At 38.4% G+C, this 14,517-nt stretch overlaps 1 protein-coding gene across 2 annotated transcripts in view; it reads right to left on the bottom strand.

The window, feature by feature from the left end:
- usta (uronyl 2-sulfotransferase a) overlaps positions 1-14,517 on the bottom strand; it is a 59,162-nt gene that overhangs the window by 24,846 nt on the left and 19,799 nt on the right. Inside the window, exon 2 of one of the 2 annotated variants that reach the window (XM_011491622.4) lies at positions 9,963-10,079. The exons of the other annotated variant lie outside the window; for it this stretch is intronic. Within the exon in view, the coding sequence (XP_011489924.1) occupies positions 9,963-10,079 (117 nt within the window). The remainder of the gene's footprint in view (positions 1-9,962; positions 10,080-14,517) is intronic. 2 annotated transcript variants of the gene reach the window in all.

Here is a 14,517-nt window from a genome sequence, read left to right as displayed (position 1 = left end):
CAGGTAGAGCAACACCTGGAGGTGGAGGGCAGGTGAGGGATTGTGGTGTAAGTAAAACAAAACTTTTATTTATAGACTATTAATTTTTAATTTAATCAACATTTTTAGCTTTTATATTTCTACAAATAATTAATGCTACAAGCACCAACTTTTAAGAGTTAGACAAGATTTAGTAAGCATATTACCATAATGTAGTGTTTGTGAAGGTACTATGATGATCTAGTTGCAGCTTCTGACGCATTAGAAAAATCTACACCCACCCCTGTTAATAGTCTAGCTGTTTTAGCCCTCCTGTCGGTTCTAGTCTTCTAGGTGCCTGTCTCACTACCAGTTAGCTGTAGCTCTTATATCAACCTTCATCACCTATCTTATAGCACGGAAGTTGTTGATCTCCTACCAGACTAAAGATGAAGCCACCCCCCTTCTCAGCATCCCTGACTCTTCCTCACCCCAAGCATGAGTTGCAATGCAACTAGCCAGGACTTGAACCTGCACTCTTCTGCTTCAAGGACAGAGACACTCCCACTGTGCTAATCAGTCTACAGCAGAACTGTGTTGCTTTGTTCCTTTGAGCTGAACACGCTCCACATGTTTCAAAAATTAACAATCAGGTTTAAAGACACAGACTATGACATTTACTTCCTAAGGAAGTAGTATTCTAACTGGGAATTGAACCAGCACATTCTCACTGGAAGCACAGAGACACTGCCACCACACTACTCTATCTGCATCAGAGCAGGGATTCTGGTCCATGAAGGATCTTCACGCAGAGTCAGCTTTTATAGCGACGGTTTGTTAACGAGTCGGGAATTGAACCAGTCACTCCCACTGCACTATTTAAAGCACCACACAGGTCCAAAAAATGTTCTTTTTCAGTTTTTAACCCTTGTGCTATCCTAGGCACTTTAACATAGGGAGTTGGGTCATCTAGACCCACTAGACAGTGCGCTGAACCTTTTTTCTACAAAGATTTGTGATCTTCACTGGTTTTCATGGATTACATGAAATCTTTCCACATTTATCCACCTTTGTCATGGTAGGGTGGGCTCATCTAAGATAGCACAAGGGTTAAACTAATTTGGATTTATTACTACATGACAGTTGTTTAACTTACTGGTACATCCTTTTATCCGTTTGTAACGTCACACTTAAAATAAAACAAAGTCAAATAGATTTCATCATTACAAAGAACATTCTTCTAATGCTTTATTTCTGCTTTAGCTATAAAAAATGCCCTTATAAACTTACTTTGTAAAAATTTCAAAATATTTAAGGCATGACAAAATGTTGAAAACTTTTATCAATTTAGTGTCTATCCATCTTCAGAACCAACTGAATCCTTTTCAGGGCCACATAGTTGCTGGAGCCTATCTCAGCTGCTTTTGGGCAAAGGCAGGATACGCCACGAAAAAAACCTCCCTTTTATGTTTTTCCTTTCATGTTGATGCTAAATGTGGGTAATTTTGGAGCCAAAGAATGCACATTTATTTTTGATGCATATTTATAGGCATTAAGGGATGAATGCATTGTTTTTGTCTATTATTCAGGATATATATTTATTTATTTACCTTCTGTCATGGTATATTTGGGATGCACGAGCAGCATTCCAAGGAAACGGATATCCAATCTTGGAAACGTTCTGAGGGTATGCACGGATTTCAGGCAGCGACACCAGCTTTACATGTCAAAATGTAAATTGTTTTCGCTATTCTACTCTCAAATATCATAATGAAACACTCCAAAACAGTTTTGGGAGGTTAACTGTACATATTTCATACTGAAAGCAGTTTAAAAAACATTTTAGTATCCATTTGTTCTCAAATAAAACACTTAAATTTTACTTGAGTTCAAAGCTTGTTTTTTTACTTGCTGGTATTTGCATTAAATGACATTCCAAACAACTCCTTTTTTTTCCAATTTTATTTGAGATGTATGTACATAATATGCAAAGTTTGCTGAACAATAAGTAAAAATAAAAACAGAAGAATTTATAAGGATATGAAAATTACAGGCAAAAACATTTGTATTAGAAGAGAAACAATTTTTAGTTTCCTCACAAACCAACAAGGCTTTTGTTTAATTCACGCAAAGAATAGAGGATTAACCCCTGAGGACCAGACTGGGTGGACACCTAGCAGCCCCTCCCTGAAGCTCTTAAATTTTAGTTCAAATTGGAGACTTGTGTCATAAATAACCGGAAGACAAAAACGATTTTTAGAATGTCCTCTAAAAATTGTGTTAAGAGAAAATGGCCGTCCCTGGTACACATGATTCGCTGTCCCTTAATGGGTTAGTGCGGGGGTCGACAACCTGCGGCTCAGGAGCCGCATGCGGCTCTTTAGCGCTGCCCTAGTGGCTCCCTGGAGCATTTTCAAAAATGTTTGAAAATGTAAAAAGATGGGGCATAATGGAGGAGTAATATATTTTTTGTTTTAATGTGGTTTATGTAGGAGAAAAAACAAGACACAAACATTCTTAACGTTTTCCAATGCTGTAAGAATGTGTAGAATAAATATTAAATTTCGACATTCATAGCCTGCGACACACGTTTCTACCAGCAGGGCAGCGTTCTAAGCAGGTGGCTGATGGAAATGAACCACCGTCAGTTTCTGTGCATTGCTTTGTAACAATTCACTCTCCACTCAGCAGGGGAACGTCACAACGCCGTTCTACGGCTGGGGCATTAAATATCAAGACAATCTGCTCTCTAATATTACCAAGAAAAAAACTCATTACAGTTTGTTGGTGCTGCTGATCAGTTAGAGGGCCCACAAATTAAATTTCGCTTAGGGCCCCCGGAAGACCAGGGCCGGCCCTGTCTGTAATGATCAAAAATCCAATAAATAACAGCCTGGAATATTTAAATCACTTTCATAATTGACTGACCTTATTTTTTTTACAATGTTTTAACTTTCTGAAATGTACCTGTGAAAGGAGCTGTGGGATCCTAGTTGACTCAAACTTCTCCTGCACCTTTGAGTTATGATACTAAGCATAAATTAACATAATAGGGAGAGATGCACCAACATGAATTACTACCAGCCAGTTTTCCTGCCAGCAAACATTAGAAAATGCTAGAATTTGTAGGTGCAACGGTTTTGAAAGCTGAGGTTTGGTTTTAACCAATTAGTCAAACACTGAGATCAAATTGTTTGATTCAAGCTGCAATATCTGTTGTAGCTCATTAATTCATCAGATGCTGGATCTAAAAACACTGACACAGCTGGGTCAGACTTCCCCTCCGGTGTTATTTCCAGATTTTCTTTTTATCTCCCCCCTTCTTTTGTGGCTTTGAATGGTTTCTCGAGGAATGCTAAAGAAGACACGTGTTTGGAGCTCCTTTCAGAGGCATTTCAGTTCACAGAGGGGTGAGGATGCAAAGAGGCAGACGTCTCTGTTCCTTCCTCAGTAATCCATCATGGACAAATCCTCCCCCAACATCACCGCCAATGGTGTCGGCACCGCCACGACTACGACCTCCGTCCAACCCCTCCTTTCCTGCTCTGTGTGCTTCTCATTAGTAGTTTAGGATTGGAACAATTTTTTTCCAGGGGACGAAGCTCGTAAAGCTGACAGCTGCCATCCGTCCCCACCACCCAGAAATGGTGGAAAGGAAGGGAAAAAGAGCCACTGTACAGAGCAATGTGCTCACTGACCAGTCTGACCTGAATGCAGTCAGAAAGAATTACCAGAGTCGGCATGGAACTTTAGAAATTCAACCACTGCTTAATAGTTATTATGTTTTCCTGTTATTTTTGCTTAGTTTATAACTAATAAAACATTGTTGACTGTACAACAGCAAAAAAAAAAAACACATGAACATCAATGGATGGAAACTAAAACTGACCAATTATCATGATCTGTCTGCAGCTCCACAAAATTATTACAGTTACAAAGAAATACGGATTTCTTTAATACATTTTTAAAAATGAATTTATCTCTTACGGATCTTAAGATCTGTTCATGGTGTTCTTGATTATACATGCCGTTCCTGAAACTGAAGAAATCACATTAGGCAGGTATTCTGCGGTGGGTGTTTGTGTGTCCCAGCAGGTGATTGACAGAAAAAACGAACTTATGAGCGGGTAAGCATTGGTATGCAGCTAAATGGTAAATTGGATTATGGTGTCACAAGATCCAAGGACTGGTCTTATGTTAATAGGGGCAGCCGAGCTATTTCTGAGCACACTTTTCAAGTGAATGTGAATGATCCAAAACGCCATCAATTTATATTATAATGAAAATAATTGGAAGAATGCAGTGTGGGATTCTCTGAATAAAATAGATATCACGTTCCAACGAAAAAAAAGGGCAACAATGTGGTTATTGTCTAAAGTTCTGACTTTACTTTGAAACCTTTTAAACCGTCATGTATCTTGAGTGAATCTTCTTCTTTTGGCTTTTCCCATGAGGGGTCGCCACAGCGAACAAGTCGCATGGTAAACTTGGCAATGGTTTACGCCAGATGCCCTTCCTGACGCAACCTTCTCAAAGCAACCGGGCTTGGGACCGGCACGGAGGTAGAGAAGGGAACAGGGAGCAGCCCGGATTTGAACCCTGGTTTCAGGGACAGAAGGTGCCGCAAACCAGCATGAGCTAAACCGGCTCCCACAGCAAAACCTAATCCTTTTTTGTACCTCTTAGCTTTCTGTACACTTATGAAGCTTGTGCTGTCTACATGTGTATAACTTTATTATTTTCACTACAGTGCCATGTCATGGTAGGCACACATTTCCCTCAAGGTAAGTTTTCATCACTTTCTGACCATGTTTCTGCCTATATACCACGTCAACCACAAAATTTCTAATGGCATGACTTTAAATGATCCGGTAAAAATCTTTCACTTGAGCCTACAACCTTTCCTGCCTGAGCTTTAGAGTCTCTACATACCTGTCATGAGCCAGAATTTGATCGACTAGAACTAATGTGTCAGACTCCAGGCCTCAGGGGCTGGCATCCCTTTAGATTTTTTTAAACTTGGCCCTACCTGCTGCTGCTTCCCTGGGTCAGGTGTGTTTTGCCAATAAATAGCTTCAATGGCAGGAAAGTTGGAAAACAAGTATGACACTGATCCTCGAAGACTGAAGTTCGACATCTGTGCCCCTTGAGCCTTTTTCAAGGGAACACAACAAGTGTTCACCATTTATTAGTCAGCGTGAGATCCTATTGACGCTGCAACACTCATATTCAAACAGATCTAAAGTAGCTTTTGCTATGTCACTGCTAGCTGGTAGAGTAACGCCGAATTCCTACTGTTTCTCCTTAACCCTACATTAAACTCTCCAAAGTTAAAGAAAAAAAGTCACTCAAGGGATAGGGAGAAACCGGAGGGGTTGGGGAAGATTTTGGATTAGGCCTAAGTCAAAGAGAAACAACTGAGTGAGAATGATAGACGAGGCCCTGGTTTCAACCAGGATGTTGTTTCTTTATCAATGGTTAAGGGATAAAGTATGAGTTGGCTGGCTGTAACCTCCATTGTACCTGGCAGCCAGCATTGACGGCCGAATGAAGTACAGATGCCATAAGAGATGTATTTACCCTTCTGCTATCTAAGAAGACCCCACCCTTGTATTGACAAGTTATTCCTACCATGACAAAGGTGGATAAAGGTGGAAAGATTTCATGTAATCCAAGGACACCAGTGAAGATCACAAATCATTGAAGAAAAAGGTTCAGCACACTGTCTAGTGGTTTAAGATGACCCAACTCCTAATATTAAAGTGCCTAGGATAGCACAAGGGTTAAAGCCATGTGCAAACCTTATTATTTTATGTTTAGTTTCCCATAGCAGAGAAAACGTATTGCAGTGTCGAAGGCTGCACCTGGTCCGTGCCCAGAAATCTCCAAAGGAAAGAAGGCATTGGCTCCAACAAAAACTGTGTTGCTACAGTTGGGATCCAGGAGACCAAGCAGCCATGTGTCTGCTAAAAGATTGCGCTCAACATGGGAAAAAAAGACTTGAGTGAGCCAAACTCATCTTTCTCACTCTTCAGCATCTGATAACACTCATCAGACTCCATGTAAAAAATTACATTCATTGACTCTGCTGCTGACTACAATTTTGCAGATGATCATGAAAATTAGTCATCATAACTATTTCCCATAATCACAATGGATTCTAGCCATAGAGGATCCCAAAATGTTCTGGGAGTACTGCCATTGCCGAACCTGTTCAGCTCCAGATGGACAATCATTTTGAAACTTTTCAATTCCACATCATTAAGACATCCCAGTTTTCTGTTTTTCTTGATGTGCCAAGGCTTCATGAGCACAATTCTTATTTTGAATGTCTGACTGGAGAGATTCTGTGTTAGAGATCATTTGTCTTAGAACTGGGAAAATATCTTGCTCTATGTACTGTACCACAAGGGAGAAATATTCTGGTTACCCCTCAGTACCTTGAATTCAAAGAATTTCTTGCAACAAACTCAAAGCCACCGCTCTGCCTCCCAACAGGCCTTGTGCTATTGAACTTCTGCAGAAGGCCAAAATTTTTAACAAGTTTTTACGAGAACCCAGGCAAAATGGAGGCATGGCCATCCATTCATGTTTTCTACCTGCTCATTGCTGTTCAGAGCCATGATAGTGATGTTAGGCAAAGGCAGAATATGCCTTGTACAGTTCGCCAGTCACATAGAGACAACACCAATCAGCTTAGTAAGTATGCTTTTGGAGAACACCCATGCGTGTTAAAGGGCAACATGCAAACCATACACAGAAAGGACCCACATAGGATTTGAACCAAGATCCTCTTGCTGTAGGCAAGATCAGTAGGGGTGGGATTATATAAACTAGCTTTTTCTCAATCATTTTCAAGCAATAAATCAAGCTCTACATGACTTTAGTTAAGGATCACTATATTTAATTACGCAAATGTGATTTAAGTGTCTTTTTGGTCTGTTTTTTTTTTTTTTATCTAAGCATTTCATCATTTCTACAATGAGTTTCATAAATCTATGTATATTCTTTATTGCTTTGACTACAATTCTTGAAATAAATTAATTTAAATCAAGTCAAATCCAATCAATCAAGATCCATGCAGCCCCACACTCCTAGCAAATCCCTGAAAATCACATTCAACTACAAAGTTCTCTTCAAATTTTTGCTTGACCACTACTAAGTGATGTTTCTTGTGATCACCTGATGCTGACGAAACATTAACAACTTTGATGCACGGGTCACCTCAGCTCTAGTTGTCTCTCCTCCAGATAACGCGCAGTCAAGTGGGTCCGGTTCTTCACACAGATCAGTCACAGATAACAAGCTGCATCCCTGTGTCACCTTTTCTCCATGCCATTTATCCTTGTTATTACCTTATATGATAGTGATGACTGATGATGATGATGATGATAATATTATGATGGAACTTCCATCAAATTAGTGCTAGAAAAGGGGGTTAGAAGGGCTCAACATCTATTCCTTATAGATAAAAAGTTCTACAGACAGCCAAAAGTCAAAAGGTTCACCTGAGCTTGATTAAAAACTTCAGCTTTGTCCCTTTTTGAGTCTATTCTAACATGTTCGTCTTATAAATACTAAAAAAAAAAAATACGAACTCAGGCAAATGTTTTATCTTTGCAAGACAGAAATAAATTCAACAAAAACTGCTGCTGACACATGTAAACTGAATGTTGTCTGTATCATATGAATGATCAATAAAACTGAAAATGAGTTTAAAAATGTAAAAGTGTATCTTATTTTTAGTCAATTTAATGTCTGCAGACATAACAGCAAAGAGAACTATAAACTGTTTAAACCAGAAGAATGGCTGTTAATCAGCAGAAGAAGGAATACTGACCTTGGTTATTCAACAGAATAAGGACCCTTTTTTTATTTTTCATTTCTCAGCATTACCATATTATAAAAAATAAATAAATAAAAACAAATTAAAAAAGCTTAATCATTTATTGATGATGATTAAATTGATTGATCTTTAATGATATTACTTCACTTGCTCCAAAAATTGATTCATGATTTTCTTAATGAAACATAATATGCACATATTTTTAACTTAACTTAATTAATTTTATGTCTAGTTAACCCAAGTTTGATACGTAATTGTATGAATGTATAACTGATGATTGTAATGTTTTTCTGTGCTCTTCTTATTTGATCGCTTGAAATAAACCATTTGAAATCAAATCAAATCAAAATTAAATAAATACATACGATCTTACTAACTGGGTAACTGAAAGAAAAATCAGAAAATAATCAAAATATATCTTTAAATTTATCTAAATAGTTTAATGTTTTTAAGTTATGTGGTTATGGAGATTTAAAAGCAAAGATTAATTTATCATTTCAATATTGCTTTGATACTGTATAAACATTCTTTATTTATCCACAGGAATATTGGTCATTCTTTGTCCCACAACAATTCCTCTAAGCCCTGGAATTCTTCCATTTGGTGTCCGCCTGTCATAGGAATGCTGCAGAAAGTGTAAGAATTTCAAAAACATATATTTAAAGGGTAGAACATTTCATTTGTTTGGCTGAAAATTTAGGAAATCCCAAAATAGGCGGAGGAGGGAGTGGAAAACCACAAAGCAATGGCTTTAGAGTCTAAGGCCAAGATAGGTTCGAGTGGTCACTTAGGTGAAGGATTCAGAAAGAGACCAGAGGTTCCTTGTTTTAGGAAGACCAGTCTCTTATCTTCAGCCACTTCCAGCTGCATAAACACAGAGAAGAAATGAATCATACAAAAAAATTATACGCTTATTTCATAGATTTTAGGATTTTTTTTTCATTAAAGGTTTAGAGGAATCCTCTTTAGTCTGCAGCTGCAGGCTTTACCAAACATGAGAGCCGCACTAGAAAGCACACAAAACAAAAGTCAGTGTGCATGAGTTACAAACAAGACATTTTTCTTTGTGTGTATGTTCCTCTGTGTAATAAGTGTGTGTGGTCAGAAAGCCTTCTGATTTGGCGAGTGGGAGCGGCCCTTCATTAAGACTAGTAGCGCGGCCCATTCCTAATTACAGAAGAGCGCTAAGCTGAGGGTCGGGGCCTCCGCCCTCTCCGCTCTGCTTCACATCACCCCTCAGAGCCGCGGATAATCAGCATCAGACTGTGTGGTGATATATATAAATATGAAGGCTGTGCCATGCTGTGTTATAACAGGTGCTCAAAAGCTGGCAGGGAGATCATGGGCAGCCAAGGCGACCCTAAAATTTTGGTTAGTGAAACGCAAAATGTGGATTCATACGCATACAAGACCGGCAGATGTGAGGGATTTGGGAGACTCCAGTTTGGCATGTTATTTGTGGAAACCAGTGGTTGCCTCTGTGTTTAATGTATGACAATCGGAGCCTGTAATACAACAGTCCAACGCAACAGTGTTATCTTTGGTGGCTGCGCAGCTGCCAGGAAGGTCAAAAATAAAAGGCATGCTTTGTGGAACAAGAGGCGGAAAAGGAAAATCATTTCCAGAATAGAAAAGAAAAATGACACACTGTTCATGACTCCTTCAGTGTGCGTCTCAGTCCTACTGAATATACAATATGAAGATCATAAAAACGATCTGTAATCATGTTGAGAGGCAATTGAACTAACTGAACTTAAAAAATAAATCTTAATTTAAGCAAATCTGTGTCATAATCAGGAAAAACAGAGAGAAAAGGGTATTTTCAACAATATAGAAAAAAAAGTTGTTTTCTTGTTAAGATGGTTATTTAGATGAGTGACTCTTCAATTTTTTTCACATAAGACAGACTTAAAAAGAAACTAGGCAAGCATATGAAACCTCTAAAACAAGCACTATGTGTAATGTTATGAGCCACACCACTAAGCAACATTCTTCCATGAGTGTGCATTTCTTGGAATACTCTCCCAAATCCAAAGGAAAGACTGTTTTCTTTAAATTACTGGATATGATTTATGCTGAGATTTCTAGTAAACTCCATGCAACTCATGTTTGCCAAGTCACTTCCTTTTTTTGGAGGGCTTTTGCAGATTGTACGTACCTTTTCTCGCTTTGTGGCCGTGTGGGCACGACACCAGATGTCTGTCTACCCTGTCCTTATGGATAAAAAGCCTGCTGGTGGCCGTTTTGAAAGACCAGTGATTTTTCCAACATACTCCTACAAAAAAAAGCCAAATGGAGGGGACTTTTTAGTTCTGAATTGGTTGCAAGATAAGCAAGCATTGGGGCAGGAAGTGTAGTCAAACAGCTGGACATAAAACATGCTTGTTTTTCCTTGTTATTTTGAACATGTACTGAATATTATTAAGATAATGATTATCCATCTACAACCACACCAACCACAATTGGGCAATTACTCTGCCTGATCTCATAAAAACACAGAAATGCATTTAACAGAACTGACTGATATCACCCCAGCTACACCAAAATACCATTGATCACAGGAATGATAGCAGAAAGCTGCTACTGGGATAAAAAACAAAACAAAACAGAATTTTATCACCAACAGAGATGCCAGATTTGTACAGCTTGTTACTGAGAACCGCTCTATAAAGTATTCAAGTTCAAAAAAGCCATTTTGCTAAAACCAAACTAATAAACACTTCCTTGTTATCCAACAGTTGAATGAACTTAGTGTCAGAGCGCCGCCAGTACAATTCTAAACATTTAAAAAAGCCTGCCGCATAAGACCAGTCGTTATAAAAGCATTTCGCCAATGAATTGTTTACAAAGGCGTCTGTGCTCTGTGCTTTTACTTTGATATTTATTAAGTTCTGTTTCTCAACGGCATCTCTCTGTCAGGGGCTTGAAGATAAACATGGTAAAAGTAAGAAAAACAGAAATCAGCCTGCTTTAATTATTTGTTTGTGACATTTGGCTACAAGCCCATAGCAAACAAAACAGTAAAAAAAAAGTACTTTTCAAATAAACAACATCTTTGTGTTAGTCAATTACAGTCTAAATTGTACTCTGATTTTTTCTAAACTCCTGATCTAACAGATATAAAATGTTAACAGTTACATGATAAAAATGTCTTTCAAAAGTCCTGGTTGTGATGATGTCTAATTGGTATACATTGATAAAATGAGATATATGTACCATTAGAACCCAAACCCTTGTGCTATCCTAGGCACTTTAACATTGGGAGTTGGGTCATCTAGACCCACTACACAGAGCGCTGAACCTTTTTTCTTAAATTATTTGTGAACCTCACTGGTGTCCATGGATTACATGAAATCCTCTTCACCTTTATCCACCTTTGTCATGGTAGGGAAAACACGTCAATGGGTGGGGTCAGGATAGGACAAGGGTTAATTTACCTTTGGTACATTGATACTGCAAAGCACTATCATTTCCACAACACTTGTGCGTCAGTCACAACTACCCCTACAAGTGGACACTGGCGATGTTCTGGCGAAAAGTGGGCAAATCTGCACGCAGGATAGTAGACAATCTGGTGAAAAATGTTCAGGCACTTTTCTCCTACAGGCATGCTGTGTGCGACAGGTTGTAGACCCACTCTAACCAAAATTATGTTTAGGATGTTTTTATCATGTTCTGCTGGCATTTTTCTGATGATGGCGGACATGTGTAAAGTAAAATTACTGGTAAGCTAAAAATTACGTTTCTGAGTATTTTTTTTATTAAAAAGTCTTTCATTACATGCAGACAAAAAAGCAGTTGGAAAAAGCTTGTAGCTTTGATGTAGAACCTATGTCTTTGTTTTCCTCCTCCAAACTGCCACTTGGCTCAAAACTGTACAGCTGGAAAGCTCCGATTTTGCTCGCCATTTTTGTTGCACTGATTGTGTTAGGTTGGGGTGTGAGAGGTTGTAAACTAGTAGGAGAGAGTGTAAGCAGACGGATGATGAGAGTTAGAGGTCAGTTTACTTGGCACCAATGGTCCCGCCCACAACTCAGAGGTGAATTTCTGATGAACTACTGCCGCTCTGCAGAAACTATATCCTAATAAAGCACTGGTTTTTGGATTTAGCCTAAAAATAATAATAATCATAATCATATTTAGAAGACCACCAAGGACGCTTTGAAAATAGATCAAAAGAGTGGTAATTTGAACATTAAAACACTGTTTGGACAGGGAGGTGAACACTTTTGTAGATGTTGTGTATGACCCCATTTAAACATCTCAGGACAAAATTCAAAGCTAACCCTGACTGCACTTCACGACCTGCTGGATTAATTGTTCTCACATTACAGGAATCCATGTGTGGAACAAAATTTTGGAAGACTGTCATGTAATCTGTCCGCATAGTAAAACATTTCTGTTTTGATATCTATTTCTGTACTCATCTTTAATGAATTGCAGCAGTTGTGCTGGAAGAAAACAATTAGACTGAGGAAAATGGACATAGGGTAATAATAAACACTTTTTTTTTCTTTGATTGAAGCAGATTTGAGTTTTCTCTCTACTCCTTCAAGAAAAAAAACAGTTCTGCTTTTTCATAATTAATATATCATTATGAATAAAAAAGGCTCTAATATACTGGTTTAAATAATTGACAACATCCCATCAGTCATTTATCATCTAGGATTACAACCGATTGCCAACCAAATTTTTTTGCAATAATTTTATCTTATTGCCATAATTCATGAAAGGCGGTTATTCAAGTCCAAGGCTAAAAAAAAGGGACAGCAGAAAAGCTGCATAAAAAGCCCCTAGGGTGACAAACCTCCTGCTACCACATGCCAAGCATTTTTTATATGCTGATGTGAGCCACAAAGAATTAAAAAAGGCGTCCTTGATGGTAAAAACATGCAGTTTCTCTCCAGCTGTTTGTATTTTCATGCTGAGCTTAGGTTATCTATTTTGGTTTGGTTTTACGCTCATCTGAGTGTAAAATCAGCTCCGGAAAACCCTAGAGTAACCAATGCTTGCACAGGATAAAGTAAGTATTTAACATTAAAATAAAATAAGTTAAACATCTACAAAGTTCCACTCCAATCATTTTTTGCTCTATTTCAAATGCGTTCCCATTGGTCTTTTAATTATGCTAATGACGTTTTTAGCTAAAATCATAAAAACTTGGTTGTTTTCTAGGTCATAGTTTCTGCAGAGTGGCAAGAGTTTCTTAGAAAAGCAAGCCACAAGCTCCCTGCACCACTCTTTTCTGATGCATTCACATGTTAACAACTAGATCCAAGTGGGTCATTGTTTTTATCTGGCTCTAAACTGTGTGGATGAACAGCTCAAAAAATGCTCACTATTTTTATTGCACCAGTTATGTTAGGTTGGGGGTGTGAGGCCTGTAAGGTAGCTGGAGAGGGTGTAAAGAGATGGATGTTGGGAAGTAGGGGCCCATGACTCGGAGGCAATTTTCTACTGGACTACTGCCGCTCTGCAGAAACTATGTCCTACAAAACTGTAGGTTTTTTGATTTTGGCTAAAAACAGCATAATCATGATTGAAAGACCTTCAAGATAGATCAAAAGATAATCTGAGTTGTTGTTTAGTATTTTTTTAGATAAAAGATCATGAGCAGCCAGTTTATTGTTTTTGTTTTTTAACAAGAAACAGCAGAACTTGATTTATTTGATTTAAAAATAACACTTCCCCTTTTATTTGTCAGTTATGCAAATGCAGCTGCTCACTCAAGTCTAAGAACAACTTTACATGTTTATTCATAAGAAAAAAATTCAAACCCAAAAACAAATGTGCATCTTCTTAGTCTAAACTGTAAGTTTCCACCTAAGTCAACTCTCACCGCTCAGCTTCCTGTGGGAGTTTGTGTGGGTCTGAATAAAGTTGTAATAGCGGAAAAAAGGGGTCAGGAAAACTTAGACAGGAAAAGCAGCTGCTATCCAACATTTGGGAAGTTTTATGAAAGTGAGGAAGATGAAAAGCAAAAATCTCTGAAACAGGAACAAATAATAATTATGTATTTAGCTTTTTGGCGGCCAGCAGGAACTGATTAATGTGTCAGCTTCCTATGAGCTGGCAAATAGCTAAACTAACTTCTGTGACATCTACACCTGAAAACAATTTCATAATGATTATGAACTGACTCATATACTATTAACCCTTGTGCTATCCTAGATGACCCCACCCTTACTTTGACGTGTTAGTCCTACAATGACAAAGGTGGATAAAGGTGGAAAGATTTCATGTAATCCATGGACACCAGTGAAGATCACAAATCATTGAAGAAAAAAGGTTCAGAGCACTGTCTAGTGGGTCTAGATGACCCAACTCCCAATGTTAAAGTGCCTAGGATAGCACAAGGGTTAAACATGGTGAAATGCCTGTACTGATTAACAAATCACCTACTGATTATTTTGGAATTGACTAGTTTCTCAGCAGGAAACTTGGCTCCGAGGCTTATCCAGCTTTGAGAAAGATCCCTTTTCTGTTGATGGAAGGTGATACACGCTTTCCACTGTTTATAATTGTAACAATGTGTGTCCATGTGTCAATCAGCACGTCTTTGGCTTCCCCAGTGGAGGAGACGTCCTGCTGTCTCTGCAGCAGCAGCAGTCAGTCATCAGTGAGGTGTAGATCAGTGTGTTATACAGGAGTGTGGGGGGAAAAAGAAAAGAATTGAGATAAAAACAAAAATGTAATCTGAAAGTGAGTGAAAG

This window comes from Oryzias latipes, chromosome 24, assembly GCF_053564925.1.
Source record: "Oryzias latipes strain Hd-rR chromosome 24, Olatipes_Hd-rR_3.1".
Taxonomy (NCBI): Eukaryota; Metazoa; Chordata; class Actinopteri; order Beloniformes; family Adrianichthyidae; genus Oryzias; species Oryzias latipes.
This window is presented reverse-complemented; position numbering and strand designations above follow the sequence as displayed.